We start from the raw sequence: 16,568 nt of genomic DNA on the forward strand, positions 1-16,568 counted from the left end.
ATTATATTGTAATATAGGTAGTAGGTACTAATATGAATATATTTAATATTTCGTACGATTGTACGAATGTAATATTATTGATATTCAAACTTCAAAAATGGTGGGAAGTATCATCATATTTTAAGGAGTAAAGTTAGGCAATTTAATATCAATCTCGGGGGGAATTGATAAGACCGGTCGCCAAGTTTTACAGCAGTAAGTGTCCCGTATTGTCGTATATAGTATTTGCTATCGTGGACCGATCAGTCTCTTCCTTGTGCAGCAGTCGGTTCGTTGGTTGTAAGCTTGTTACTATTAACTTGTAGATCTTTCACTTTCTCACTCTGTGTCTCTGCACATTGCCACATTGGCCCTAAAGATTAGTTTTATAATAAAACTTATCCATAGAACTTTTGTTGTATTAACCATGGCGATTGCAATAACAATAATGATATTTTGTTAAATGCAGAATTCTATTAGTATTTAATCTTTCAAATTGTTTGGTTCAAAAGTCGAAAAACTGTACTATCGTTTTGATGTACATCTTTTAGAAAAATCAATTTGTCTCAAAATCTATAAAAGTAAAGTATATCAAATTTGTATTTATTTATTTACATATTACTACCTGGAGTTTTGGTATCACCGATTTTAATACACCAATAATTTTTTTTATGGATTGATGCTTTAGGTTAGACAGTAGAAACTGGACATGTCAAATAGTGACAGTCATATGGATATGATCAGTCATGATGATTCTGATAGCGAAGAGTTTGACTGTGATAAGCGTAGGATACCACTGGAACATTTACCATTGTTTCAACGATTGGCATCGGTTAATGGCAAAATAAACCGCATGAAAAGACGTCAATTGATAGATACAATGAAAAAAAAAAATCTCAATACTGATGGTGAAATTGATGTTTTGAAAAAACGTTTAAAAAATCACTATAGAATGCAAGCACTAATCAAAGCTAAAATCTGTGAATCTGAGTCTACTTACTTTCCGTATTTTGTTGTCATTGATATTGAAGCAACATGTACTGAAAATAATCCAGCTGATTACAAGTATGTTTGTGTATAATCAATTATTTCTTTTATGCAAAAATATATTTAACTGGAAAACGGTAATCTAATTATGTACTTAGATACTTTATTAAATTGAATGAAACTATTTTCTGTAAATAAAAATAATACAGTAAAACCTGTGTAAAACGGAAACGGTTGGGACCGGATATTTTTTCCATTTTAGACAGGTTTCCATTTAATACAGGTTGTAAAAAAAAAAATTAACAATAGATCTTTATTACATATAATTTATTATTTATTATTAATTCATTTTTATTTCATATATTTTACATATTATTTATTAATCCTTACTCCAAAATTCATCCAATGTTTTTTGTTTTGTTATTTGACTTGCCATTTTCTTTTCTACTAAATTTTTCATTTTTTTGTTTTAATATATTATACACTTGACTTTTTCCACATTTGAAAAGTTCACAAATTTGTTTTACTGTTAATTTATCTTTTTCACTTGACTCAATTAGTTTAATTTTTTCATTTAGTGTTAAACATTTATTTTTGGACGTCATATTGAATATACGTCTATACGCACCTTACGTCAGAACACTACTACGACACTAATCGATAAAATAAACTTATTGCAACGAAATAATCTATATAATTGATATAGATTATATTCATTGACTGATAATTTTAAAATAGTACATGTACATATTTCCATGATATACAGGTTCATGACAAAATATTGTTTCCATTTCCACGTTAAACAGGTTCCATATTATTCAGGGAACGATGTATTTAAAACTACATTAGGTTCGCCGGGACCGTAACATTTTTCCATAAAAGTCAGGTTTCCATGTTATTCGGGTTCCATATTACACAGGTTTTACTGTATGTTAATCTTTAACATTGCTCTAACCGCTATCAACAATTTCATCATTTGGTAAATCTAGATTCACATAAGTATTTACATTTTCGTAATGTTTTAATATAAAATTAGTATACTCTAAATTTATTATGATCATAATTTGTATCTATTCATTATTTTTTTTCACTTTAAATTCTAAGAAGAATTTATAAAATCGTATTATAACTGCTTTTTAATTGATTGTATCTCATTAATATGCAGTACTTTATGAGTTAGGCATATTAATAAAACTAGTTAATAATTTATTCAAATTATTAAATGTAAGTAAATACAATTAAAATGTTAAATTCATATTTTAATGTCTGTTTAAATAATTTAATTAATTCTTTGATTATGATTTTTGTTTAAATTGTACATTTAATATGTAATTGACATTTTAGGTTTGAAATCATAGAATTTCCAGCTGTATTGGTTGATGCCAAAAAACGGAAAATAATTGATCATTTTCAAGCATTTGTAAAACCATCAATCAATCCAAAACTATCTGAATTTTGCATTAAATTAACTGGTATAACTCAAGTAAGTTTATTTTTAAATCGGTGTTCACCTAATTCTTAAAACATACTTTGTTCCAGAAAAAATCAATCTGTACAAAAAAGCTAATATGTAACAGAGTATCATTTTTTAATTAGTTTTTTTCTGTAACCAAAAATCTGATTTGCCCAATCAACCAATGGCTTTGATACTAACTAAAAAGAATTACTTTTCATAATTTTTTTATTATAGGCTGCTTTTAAGTGTAACAATGTAAATTGTTCAATAAAAATTGTATGTTTTGACTTTATTAAAAAAATAGTTTATATACAAAGTTCAGTGTTCCTCCCCAAATAACTTGTTTATAATTCATACATTTTCCTTGCAGAGGAAAAATATAAAGTAGCGTCCTACATTAAAAAATGCCTTGATTTTTAATTTATAATTTTAATTACCAGAATCAAATTGATAACGCTGATTCATTTGAAGTATGTTTGAAAAGATTTACTAAATGGTTAGAAGAACATGAACTTGGAACTAAACACAAATTTTCTATTGTCACCGATGGCCCATTTGATATGGCTCGATTTCTTTACGGACAGTGCTTAGTAAGTTTTAATATAGTTTTTGATCAAAATATTTTACTATTTATACTACTTATTTATTAACTATTTTGTTCGGCTAATATTAATACTGTACAACTTTTAGATGTCAGGAATTCCATACCCAAAATTTGCTACTAAATGGATTAACATAAGAAAAGTATTTAGATCGTTTTATTTTACAAAACAAGTCAAGGTAATTTATTATATTATGCATTTATGCACTAATCAAGTAATTAATTAAATAATAATACTGTACATATGAGTGGTATACACAAAATAGTTTCTTTTATTTAAATAGAAATTTAGTTTGTTTCAGAAAATAATAAAATTCACCGAGTTTAATCTACTTTTTTTATGTAATCTCTAGCTACCCCAGTATCTTAATATATTTTAGGTACCTGAAAATGAGTTTTGAATTCTAGTTGTTTTGTAAAAACTTCTTGCCAATTCAGCCCAATAACAGGACGTTTGGTAATCGTCAAGTGTTCCTCTTTGGCAGTCTTTCCTGTCATTAGCTTACGAGGTACTAACCTCCGGCATCGCTTATTCTCTTAAGAGAAGTGTCTTCTTTCACTTTCTATTGTCAGTTTTGACAAAGAAAAATCCCTCTGCCATACAGAAGCAAACAGGTTATTTTTGTGTATATCCCTTGTATAAATATTTATTTTTCTATAATATTAAAATAAAATAAACCTTATTACTTACAGCATTCAGTTCTTTGCAATCTAAATGCAATGTTAACTTTTTTGGATATGCAATTTGAAGGCAACCCTCATAGTGGCCTAGATGATTCATTTAATATATCTAGGATATGCTTACGATTACTTGAAGATGGAGCTTTTATAGATCAAAATGAACGAATTATTTCACTTAAAACCCCAACACCTTATGGAAAAGACGTAATTATAATTTTTTTTTATTTGTTCAATAATTTATGTAATATATTATTATAAATGTTGAATTTTACCGCAGGATCCATTGCCAGTAAGACCTGTGCACAATATATTTTGTGATGGAATGCATAGTCATAATAGGTGGTTAGTTACACAATTGAAGAGTTTAGATATAAACAATGACATTTAACATTAGTTAAATTCATTAAAAACTGTTTCAACTTTTAACTGTTATGTTCCTTTCATTGTGAAATATGATTCTTTGTTAAAAAAGTTTGTATTATCTTTTAAAAATGTTGGTTGTCTATGCGACTTCAAGTCAATTTAATTGTGATCATTGTAATAATAATAATTTTAACACAAAATAAAATATTATCTTTTTAGTTATTACATTTTATTGTTTAAGATTTTTTTGTTTTGTTTATTTATTCTATGAATTAAATTAGTATATGTCAATGGATAACTAAAACCAACCATTAAAACTGCAACTATGATTTTTTGCCTGTAAACCGAACTTTTTTTTAGCGGTTTATGGTTTTGTTCAATAGTCTTAGTATTTTTTTTGGGCTACACCAATCATGTACTTGCTGCCTAACCACTGCTTTTGAAAAAGGTATTTTGAGGTTTGAACTAAAGAATACACACATTGTCAACTATCCAGTATCCACTATTGTACCACAGATTATATCTCTGTTTGTATAGTGTTGAGTAATGTCCTGCAGTACACCAGTCTCCAGTAGTTTCTAAAAGTAAATAAATCAGGTAAGTTGCTCTGCTGTACAGTAGGTTACAAGTGGGTTACTGTAATGGATGATGTCAAATTTGAATTCTAACCCTTAGCTATAAAATATGAACATTTTAAAAATTCTTAACTATAAAATTATTTATAAATTTTGTCAACATTTGAACTTTAAATGCATTTGAAAAAAATCATGCTGACATACTTTAAATATTTTTCAACTTAAATTGTAACAATATATCAAATGCTTTATAATACATTTTCACAAATAATTAACAAGTTCTTCGTTTTTGAATTACGAATTTACAACAAAATAAGAAAATCGCTCATACGAAGTCCAGTAAATATCCAATGTTGCAAAAATTTCAACTTCAAACGCTCATCATAAACATTATTGTAGATTTACCCTCAACTTTTTTTTTTAAATTTCATGGTTGAAATACAATATAATAGTTGTTAGTACAACAAATTACGGGGAACCCTATGTATTGTAACATTTTCAAGTTTTTTGACAGCGAAAATTTTTTTTATTGATATTAGTTTATAAAAAAATCAATAGTAGTTGAAGTTGAACATATCATACGCCTATAAATACACTGGTCAAACACGATTTAAAATATTTTGAGAATTTTAGGGTGTATAGAAAATGCGGATATAAAATAAACGCCCAGTGAAAATTGTATGTAATTACAGTATTTTTTTTTTAGAGTTACATCAAAAACCAAAGTCGATTTTGTTAAAAAACGGGATTTATTGTTTGTTATTCCCTCTACTTAAGAAAACTATTGGGCATTTTTTACTTTTGACCCTCCAAAGTACCAACCAGATTCACTTTTCTACTATAACAAAAATAGAAAATATGCTGTTGTACAAAATCGAGTCACTTTTACTGGCCCAAAAGGTGATGATAGACACAAAAATAAAAAATATGTCATTGTTAAATTAATATATTCATCTCTCCACTCAGAATCCAAAAATGAGCCTCAATAAAATAAAATGAAAATATGGAGTTACTACTTACTATAGGCTTTTGGTTAAGTATTAATAGGACTATGAGAGTTACAACCTTTTTTTAACATTTTTCTTACGTTGGCACACCTCAAAAATGATTGTGTTGGCTCCCTTGTTCTAAGCCGGCATCGTGGCGTTCTGTGATACTCGTTATCGTTGTATATGTTTTCAATCGTCATAAGTAACAACTCACAAATCACAATTCACAATTCAGAATTTCAATTTTAAGTCGTCAGATTGTAGTAAACTAGTTTATTACTGTATTAGTAAAATATTTTAATTTATAATAAAAATATAAAATGATGTTTTGTTTCATTAGTTAATAATTATTTTTTTTTGTTATCGATTGCTTTTTGAGTAATAGTCATTTTCTACTCCTATTCCATTTGTTGAGTAATTTTATTTTACAAAAATGTTAATTAAATATTACTTGTGTTCAATATTAACGTTAAGCGTTGCTGCGTTCGCCAGTGCGTCCAAAGAGACTCTAGTACTACTCAACAATTTAGTCATCAAAGAGACACATTCCATTTTATTTAACACACTCAAAGGTAAAATTTAATTTTTCATAATTTAGTTGCTATTAAGCTATTGTGATTCGTCTGATAATGTGACAATTATTTCGGTTAAAAACTCATTGATTTGAAAAGTGTCCCAATATCTTCCATTGTAAAGGTCATGTAAGTTGACACATTTTGTCTCAGTATTTACGTCCTAATTAAACTATTCATATAGGTAGCTTAGGTATGTTTATATGGTTAGAAATAGTGCAGTAGTATTTCCTTAATGTCATTGAGATGCTTAAAAAAAGCAGGTGATGCTTATAATTTGTTCCTATAAATTATTTGACTTTTTTTATCATGATGTATAAATTACACTCTGCTGGTAGAATGTATGCGGTAAATGCATTTTCCACTCATTCAAAATTCTGGAAATAGACACATCACTTTTATCAATTTAAAAGTAGATTAAGTAAATAAAAAACATAATATTATGCAGATGCGGGTAGTGATGTTCATCAACATTAAGTACATATTATAAGCATTTAACAATAATAATTCAATGTATTGTTTTAGTCGAGGTTGAAATTCTTAGAGGTTAATTTTTTAAGAAAAATATATATTTGTATAATTTTCAGTGCTAAGTAGATCCTTACTACTTATTTGTATTAAAATAATTCTTAAAAAAACAAAAAAATTATTATATTTTTTACATTTTGATTTAATCTTTAGAAAGAGGATATCATCTGACTTTCAAATCAGCTGATGACCCTACATTAGTGCTTTCTAAGTATGGAAAATACTTTTATGAAAATTTAATTATTTTCGCTCCAACCGTCCAAGAATTTGGTGGATCTCTCAACATTGAAACAATTACTCAATTCATTGATGACGGAGGTAAAACCAATTTATTATTGCATAATTTTACTTATACAACAAGAATCTTTATTATTTATAGGCAATGTTTTGTTTACTGGTGGTGTGTCTACTGGTTCTGCTTTGAGAGAGTTGGCTGCCGAATGTGGTTTTGAAGTTACCGAAGAAAATTCATCTTTAATTGACCATTTGAATTATGATGCCAGTGATTCAGGAAAAGTAATAATAATTAGTATATAAATATTTAGGTATTGAAGTTAACCTAAATATCAGTTTAACCATTAAAGTTTGATGCCAGTTTTATTACATTTTAAAATGTACACGCCTGTCCAGTCATAAGCGTGCACAGGCATATTAGTCATGCATAAAATAAGGGATAAAATATTACTATACACGCGTATATATATATTCTTATTCACGCTGAAGTTATATATACCAGGTAATTTGATGGGGTAACCTCATTTAACTTCACTTTATTATAAATAAAAATCAGATAATTGTTTATCATGATACTATTGAATATTGAAGAGGTGGGAAGTTTGCAGAGTAGTTAAAATAATACTTAGCTTCTGCTTATAACCTTGTGTGAAGGTACGGAATACATAGGTACTTCAGGTAGTTCAATTGAAACTACAAATTATGATTATTAACCATAATATATAAACTATTTTCATTTTTAAATACTAAATTTAAAATTATTTTTTAACTTGAACATTTTTCATGTATGTAATATTATATAGACTGTACAAATTACAAAACATAATATTAATTAAGTTGGTTTTTAATTATTGTAAAAATAAAATTTAGTGCATTTCTTATATTTTTTAGTGTATAATTTTAGATTTTTATGATCATATTGTAGTATATTTAAATGTTTTTTAGAACTTAAAAGTCCCAAACCTTGATGGTAATGTACATATTCTTATTTTTCCTTAGAGATTTTAATCAATGATCAACAAAAAAAAATTAAATTTATATTTATTTATATAGCATACTTTGGTAGTAACCAGTTCATCAAACCTAATTAAATCTGAAGAAATTGTTGGAAAAAGTAATGAAAATCCACTGTTATATGAAGGAACTACAGTCATTACAGATCCAAAAAATCCTTTAGTACTTCCTATTCTTCATGCGGAGTCTACGGCGTATTCTTACAAACCAGACCTTCCAGTTAAAGATGTAAGTTGATTAAATTAAAATATGAGTTATCTACTATCATATTATAATAATAAAAAAATTCCTGTGGTTTCCAGTATACATTAGGAACAGGCAAAGATTTATTACTAATTGCAGCTTTACAAGCAAGAAATAATGCCAGAGTTGTATTTTCTGGTTCCTTGTACTTCTTTTCTGATGTTGCTTTTAGGACTTCTGTACAAAAAGTTGTAAGTTTTTGTTTTAGAAATATTCTCATATAGTTGTCTTGATACAAATTTTAATATTATGTTAAAATATAATACTTTATTAGGATGGAAAAACATACAATATTTCTGGAAACCAAGAAGTTGCTTCAAACATTGTTTTGTGGACATTAAAAGATAGAGGTATGATAAGAGTGAAGTCTGTAAATCATCATAAATTGGGCGAGTCGTCACCTCCACCATCTTACACAATTATGGATATGGCTGTAATATTTTTATATCAATAACAATCTGTATAAGTTTCCAGCAATTCATTTTTTAATTTTGATTTTCATAGATATTTTTGGTAGAGTTGGAACGTTGGGAAAATGGAAAATGGATCCCTCATAACGCTAATGATGTTCAAGTCGAATTTGTACGCATAGATCCGTTCTGGCGTGGAAATCTTAATAATTTAAAAAATGGCAAGTATGAGTTCACATTTAAAATACCAGATACATATGGAGTGTATCAATTTAAAGTAGAATACAACCGCATTGGGTTTACTGCAATCAGAAGCTCCACCATGGTAAATAATATATTTATTTAATTAATCATGTATATTAAAATTAAAAATATTTTTTATTACTTTTAGGTGTCTGTAATTCCACTGGAACATACTCAGTATGAAAGATTTATCTTAAGTGCATATCCATATTACTCAAGTGCTTTTTCAATGATGTTTGGTGTGTTTATATTCAGTTTTGTCTTCCTTCATTATCGAGAAGATAAAGCAAAGGGAGAATAATTCAGACTGTTTAATATTATATTGTTTAACATTACTCTTGATAGAGATAACTGATAATAATATTATAAGTCCAAACTTAAATAATGTATTAATGAATAAATATGTAAATGTATCTACTTCAATTGAAAACAAAATTCTGCACTTTAGCACCTACTGATTTAATTTTGTGATTTTTTTTATTAAAACATCTTACTTATATCAGTTATACCATTTGTTATTTTTTGTGATAATCCTATACAAATTTATTCTTCAACATTTTCATATTTATTAAAATTTAGTTAACAATTACTGTGCATACTGACTGACAAAATTGGCACATACAAGATACAAATGTTAAAACTTTAAATTAGGTGCTTAACAAATCATTAATGCCTTCTCCTAATAATGTGAACTCTCTTTGAGTCTCCTGACAGCTCTTCATTTTTTTCAAACGAACTTTTTCTCATACTTTTAAACTGCGAAATGTTGCATTGAGACATCTTTCTTGGTCGATCTATAATATTATGAACAGTTAAGACTTCAGTACTGCTATGTATTTTTTTTTTTAAATAATTACTCGTGTGTTTTTGTGTGGATTCAGCCAATGATTCTCTTCGAGCATGTTTAGCCAAAGTTAAATCTGGTAGTGTTAGTCGTCTGGATTGGGTGTACTCCTTTTCTTTTTGAATGAATGATTTTTTCCAGTCGTGGAGCTGAAAAATAATTTTAGAACAAAATGAAGGGAAACTATTTGTGTTTTTTGAACGTTTACTCTGTGTCTCATATTGTATTGGATCCGCCAGAAGACAATGAATGGTAGAACTGAAGACACTGCAATTATCAACCAGTTGTTTGCAATTCTGGAACCCAAGTATCTCAGGTCGACACCCAATAAATGATACCTGTCATTGCTATAATTATTAGTGCATTGTAACACAGGCTTGTCGTTGGACTTCCATCCTGATGTCGTAGAACTGACACTGTCTCGAGGATCATTCCCAAACAGTCGGATCACTTTTGATGTTAGAGTTTGAATGTGCTCCTGGAAACACGAACTACTCGCTACTAGCAAGCACAAGCACACAACGAATGATTTCCCGACGTTGGTTTTCATTTCGTTGCGTCCGACGATCACGATACTGATAGAAAATAACAATTTAGCACGTTACGACGGTCATTGATGCTTACGATAGTCAGTAATATCAATACTACAAGAACATAATCATTATGTTCATTATTAATATTTTGTATTTTACTCACCGCGATCACCGACTGCAGTTTTTAGTTTTCTTAAAGCGATCCAATGTGAGTACGTATTTTTTCTGTAGTGGCTCTAAAAGTGTATATTATATTATATTGATTTTCGAACTCGTGCGTATATAATGTTACAACCCCTCGGTGCCAGCCACTACCGTCGCACAGTTTAGGAAACGTGAACCATCGTCGACGTAGTACCTACAAACGTTTATGTTTTTTTTTTTTTTACAATTTTTTCCCAACATGCTATATTTAACCAGGTGGTGTGGTCTTGTAGTAAACATCGTTACCGAATTTTTTTTTCTCTAAACGTTCGAACTTCACCACAGGTCGTTTTGTCCCGCATATACGAACATTAATCTATTTGTACAGACAACACACATTAGATAGGTAGTTATTGTTATTATAGTTGTATATAAAGTATTATAGACTAGGGCCCTAGGGCACTGGGTTCATTTAATTTATAATCTAAAAATGCGTACATTAAATAAAGTGCAATATCATAATATACACACTAGGTTAATAGGATTCCACACCGCGTTTGTTTCTGTGGAACTTTTCTTCTTTACGGGACACCCCTTTTTTGAGGGAAATGTTGGTAAAATCATAATTTGGCCCATGAACTTAGTTTCAAAGTTATAAGTTATAACTAATCGAAGTTTCCAGTTTATATGATAACCCATTATGCTACAAGTTTCTTAAGTTGAACTGTTGCGCAGTCAGTGGCATACACAACTATTTTCAATGGAGTGGGCTTACACAGGGCCTTCCTGTACAATAATTCGTGGGCGGCGGGGGTATAGGCATATACATTTTGCCAACTCAACAAATTTTTTCTGGTTTTTCTCAAAAACTATTATTAATATCATAGGCGTGACTAGACTTTATTCGCATCGGCATCTTAGCTAATAATCGGTGCTACCTTAATGAACCAAAAAAAGCCCTATAAACCAAATGCCGTATTTTTTTAATGCCCCCCCCCCCGTACCAATGAAATATTTATTTAAAAAAAAGTTTGAATATCTATTTACAATTAACAATCTACAGTACTTGTATTACAAATCCAAATAATAACACCACAATAATATATAATATCCAATAATAGATTATGCGGAACAAACCGTCGTCTGTCTCAAGTCTTTATAGAATAGGTTTTTCCGAAGTCGGGAATATAAATCTTTATAGTTTAATAGCAATTATAACAAAACAAAAAAGAATTTTTTTTAAAAATAAAATTTGAAACCCATCTGTAGACTTAAAACTCGGTCGATCGCCGACTTTCGAAAATTGGAGGTGCAGCCCAGGCACCCTAGGCTGCCACTGTAGACACGCCTATGATTAATATATTAAGTACATTAAATAATATGCTTTAGACAATTGTTTTTATTTTTATTAATGCTTTATTTATATGTATAACTAATATATATTATCAATTCGTCATGCTTTTACAGTACTCACAGTCTCACAAATCACAATAGGTACATTTACCCAAATTAAATTTTTTCGTTCGTAATTCTGGCTATAGACACCCATACAAATATATTGCGGATTTACAAGTTTCTTTACCGACCGACAATTTTTTTTATCGTCGTATAATTAAAAAAAACAAATGATGATTCTTATTCCTATAAATAACTTAAAAAGTGTCAAAATATTGTTAAAATTGAAAGGTGCATAGATAATCCCAATATAAACATTTGGTGACAATTTCATGTATCTACTGTTATTTTTTTTATGTGCAAAGAAATTCAAAATTTAATTAAGGAGTATATTATATAAATAACATGTTAAAATTTTTCTTTGTATGTGTGTCTCGTGTGTATAATGTAACATTTTTTACTGCCCCCCTCCTCTTAAACATTTTTTCAATTTTTAAGTTTTAACAAATTTTCAATTTAAAAATTACACTTCTTGTATGGTAATCAGGGGCGTCATTTCAACTTTTCAATAGGGATGCAAACATTTGAATCAGGTCAATTGTTTCCTCCACCAGGCCATTTATATATCCTGTTTATTAAGCGGAACTTAAAAATAGGGCTGCCAATGTATAGTCTGAATCCCCCAAATGACGCCCCTGATAGTAATATTATATAATATGATAATATGTTAATAAAATAATATACAATATATATATATATATAGTAATAGTATTTTAATAGTATAATATTGACATATCCAAATCTACATCGTAGTAGTGGTGTAGTGCAGTCCGCGCGCAGTCATGCAGGTCAGGTATAGTCAGTGTAAATGAGCATTATGACCAATTTTAGTTTTTACAATCGGGTTACCTATTAAAAAAATAAATTAAAAAATATAAAATTTTTTGACAAATGCTTATAATTTTTAATTGTTACGAAATTGAAATTGAAATCAATTTTAATCCGACTAATTTTACGTTGATTGGATATTATGATTTTGCCGGCTCTTATTTAAATTTAAAAAAAAAAGATGTGAGTGGGTGGGAATATTTTCACGTAATTACGTATACTAAAAGAAAAAAAGAAAAATCCAAAGAGGGGGAGGGGTTGAATTCCTCTCCCCCACGTGTGTACGCCACTGTGCGCAGTGGTAAGTAAAAATGCATTTTCATTTCACCTAGATACCGGGCGGGGTCACTCGCTCGCTCAGTCAATTAAAAACGAAAATATCCTTCGATTTTAGAAAACAACAACACCAAAAATATATACTTAAATAAATATTTTTTTAAAGATTTTATAAGGTTAGAGTTCTAATCTATAATAATAAAAACAGAACATAATTTAATTTCGATAAGATAATAATATGACAAATTCAAGCTTTGGATACCTCGAGTGTAAAATAATAATCACTGTGATTTTTCTTTACGTAATACGTACCCGAAAATTAAAACTTGGCACCGAGGGAGTGTAACATTATACATGCACGAGTTCGAAAATAAATATTATAAAATATATACTTTTAGAGCCACTACAGATAAAGTATTTAAATTTTAAGTACGTACTTACATTTTGAACGCGTTGGGAAAACTAGAAACTGTTATCGGTGATCGCGGTGAGTAAAAAACAAAATATGATTAACAACTAGGTAGATATTATATTATTTACAAACGAGTCGGCTCTAACATGTTTTTGTTTATATTCTCCTAACTGTGTTCTTTGTTGATTTCGGACAACTGTTAATGTAGTGAACAAATCTATGTGATTGTCTTGTAACTATATATTTCGACAAAATAATATGACATTATAGGTATATGATATAAGCTACTATATTATGTTTAAACTATCATTGCAATGAAACTCAATTAAAATAAAAGATTATCAACAGATTAATCGCAGTAGGTATGACCGCTTTGAATACCCAATAATTGTAATTTTTATCACTTTAAAATAACTTGGTACCTATCTAACTTTTAAGTGATGAAAGTTTCTCACAATTAAAATCAATATTTTTCTTAACGTTATTAATTATTATTGTTCTTCAAAAAGTAATTTAATAAATTCCAATGTTAAAAACAATTTCCGAGATCTAAAAAAAACAAAATTAAAAATACCTACCTATTTAATTAAAAACAAACAACTTCTAATTATAAATTTAGTCCTAAGATCTGAATTACACGATACGAAATAAGTTTACCCACTATTAAGTTAATTTAGCAATTTTAGGTAATTTAGCTTAAACATGTTATTATGTACGAGGTTTTAATTATGAATCAAAATTTGACGTCACGAAATTTGTAATCATAAAATGAAATAACATAGATACAATAGACTGTATCTACGGCCGTACGGGGGTGGCATACCTATTATTTATTATACTGGATATGATTTTGAAAAAGGCACAATTCAAGTGTTTCAACGTTTCATAGTATATTTTGTATAGAACTGAGAAATCAAAAATAATTTGTTAGTTATAATGTCCAAATAAAAAATAGAAATAAGATACATTATACCTACAATACCTATACATAATATAACTTAAAACTTTTTAAAATATCAGACAATTACCTACGAACTATTTTAGTACTTTGGCACTAATAATTAGTAAGCCATTGTAAACCTAATAAACGTATATTATAATATTATATTAAAATTATGACGTGATGCATAGTCGTGTTTATGTTAGTTATCAATTAATAAATTGTTCAATAAAAATAAATCTTCTTTTAAAATTTGTTTTTGAAAATAAATTGTAATCAAAACATTCCATAGGTAGGTATTATATTGATATTAGATTTTGAGCGGACTGTTAAATATATTGATGTTATAAATTTATAATGATGTATACCTACTTATTTTTTTGTATACGATGCACTATATAATATAGGTAGTAGAAAAAAACAAAAATTCTTCGAACTTACTCTTTGTGGGTTGTTTCTGAAATTGGATCTAGTTGGTACTTTTGGGGGGTCAAAATTGATTCCCAGAATTTTTTTAAACAAAATAATTAAGAATTTTTACTCAAAACCAGTTTTCGTTTTCTATCACACGTTGTTGTCTTGTTGATATTAACTTTTACTTATTTTAATTCAACATAGGTATCTTATACAGCAATGAAGGTAGTCAGTATCGAAGGATTTTCGGAAGCCCATGCTCATTGGGGGGGTTAAGGGTTCAACTCCTCCGACATTTTTAAAGTAGGTTTATATTTATTTTATTAAAATAATATAGTAATAATATAATTATGTATTTTTAGTTCATGTATAAAAAATATTTTTAACCCCTCCCCCCCAAAAAAAAAAAAAAATTGATCCTGAATACATGCATATTTGAATAGTACTTACACTAGTTACACTATTGTCTATAATACTGCAAAATAACTAATAAGTTCCCAGGTTTTTTTAAATTATTATTTAAAATAACATTGATTCAATAAATAATAATATGTTATGGCTAATAACTAATGAATATGAATTAAAAGTCTAAATATTATCATCCATGAACAAATACAAAATTTGATATTTCCAATATAAATTTGTAGAATTTTGAAAAAAGGTATCAAATTTTGTGTTTGTTCGTGGATGAATCGTAGTTATTTTTGTATTCATATGATAGGTTAAAATTACCAAACAAATATAGCTACGGTACATTATACGTCTTTAAGTAGCTTTGTCAAAAAATAAATTATCCACCAAGAGCACTGAGCAAACTCTGAGTGGATACCTCAAGGTAAAAGACCATGTGGAAGGCCTAGAAAAAGAATGATAGATGAAGTAGAATCTGAAAAGACTAAAAGAGGATTTTATAGCCCTGGATTTGGTATAAATTGGAAGGTAAAACATAGAGATTCATGGTATAATATTTTTGCAGTTGCGGCCAAAACTACAAGAGAGTATTCACTACTATCTAGCTATTATCTATACCAAGGCTCAAGAGAAGAAGAAAATAATATTGGTACCTAATGCAATACACAAAATACATAATATAGTAAAAGTAAGATTTAGTTTTAAGATTAGCTTGTACAAGCATTTCAAAGTGTGATACTTTGGAAAATATAAAAATAATATGTGACTGGGAAGAAATAATTGATTGAGCTAGAATTCAAAATGATAAGTAGTGAAGGAATCACCAGAGAAGGCAAATACATGATTTATATTAATTCGTTAATATATACGTGCGCTTGAATAAAATTGTTGCATATTTTTAAATTTACAAAAAAAAAAATTATAAAAAGTAAATGGGACATGACAAATATTACTTTTTACAAAAATATGAGGTAAAGTAAATGCCGAGGAGATAAAACCAGGTTGCTGACCGATTTAGAAGCCGATGTTTATTATTTATTAATAAGTTATAACGATGATGAATACTTATAAGTAAATTGTAAGTATTGTTAACTATTTTAAGTATTTTTAACTTATAACTTATAAGATTAAATTACTTCCATTATAAATTATTATATACCATACAAATTTGAAATATAATTAGAGGCAAAAAATACGAATAGTTATATTATAACGATAAAATAAAATGAAATAAAATATAATTTAGTACCCAAATGAAAAATATACATCCGAAAATCTGAATCCGGATATCCGAATAATTCGCAGCAATAATCAGAGGCACACATCTCGTGAATCATGATATAATTTCACACGTTATGTGCAATACTAGCATATAAATCGTCGGGACACATAAACGAGATCATTCTCGTACGATTCACTCTACAAATCACTACAGA

At 28.3% G+C, this 16,568-nt stretch overlaps 3 protein-coding genes across 3 annotated transcripts; 2 read left to right on the forward strand and 1 right to left on the reverse strand.

The window, feature by feature from the left end:
- Positions 1–212: 212 nt before the first annotated feature.
- LOC111031583 (3'-5' exoribonuclease 1-like) lies at positions 213–4,292 on the forward strand. The gene is made up of 7 exons (XM_022311609.1): positions 213–560; positions 668–1,044; positions 2,311–2,449; positions 2,863–3,012; positions 3,113–3,202; positions 3,717–3,908; positions 3,982–4,292. Exons 2-7 carry the CDS (start codon positions 689–691, stop codon positions 4,090–4,092), a joined length of 1,038 nt encoding a protein of 345 aa, XP_022167301.1. The 5' UTR covers positions 213–560; positions 668–688; the 3' UTR covers positions 4,093–4,292.
- A 1,547-nt stretch (positions 4,293–5,839) lies between these two features.
- Positions 5,840–9,381, forward strand: LOC111031579 (dolichyl-diphosphooligosaccharide--protein glycosyltransferase 48 kDa subunit). The gene is made up of 8 exons (XM_022311601.1): positions 5,840–6,203; positions 6,885–7,049; positions 7,111–7,247; positions 8,019–8,207; positions 8,282–8,413; positions 8,497–8,655; positions 8,727–8,957; positions 9,024–9,381. The coding sequence occupies exons 1-8, from the start codon at positions 6,065–6,067 to the stop codon at positions 9,174–9,176; spliced, it is 1,305 nt and encodes a 434-aa protein (XP_022167293.1). The 5' UTR covers positions 5,840–6,064; the 3' UTR covers positions 9,177–9,381.
- Positions 9,382–9,417: 36 nt separating this feature from the next.
- LOC111031581 lies at positions 9,418–10,582 on the reverse strand. The gene is made up of 4 exons (XM_022311602.1): positions 10,416–10,582; positions 9,928–10,294; positions 9,733–9,868; positions 9,418–9,669 (listed from the first exon to the last, which is right to left on the reverse strand). The coding sequence occupies exons 2-4, from the start codon at positions 10,267–10,269 to the stop codon at positions 9,542–9,544; spliced, it is 606 nt and encodes a 201-aa protein (XP_022167294.1). The 5' UTR covers positions 10,270–10,294; positions 10,416–10,582; the 3' UTR covers positions 9,418–9,541.
- Positions 10,583–16,568: the final 5,986 nt, after the last annotated feature.

Source organism: Myzus persicae, unplaced genomic scaffold, assembly GCF_001856785.1.
Source record: "Myzus persicae strain clone G006 unplaced genomic scaffold, MPER_G0061.0, whole genome shotgun sequence".
Taxonomy (NCBI): domain Eukaryota; kingdom Metazoa; phylum Arthropoda; class Insecta; order Hemiptera; family Aphididae; genus Myzus; species Myzus persicae.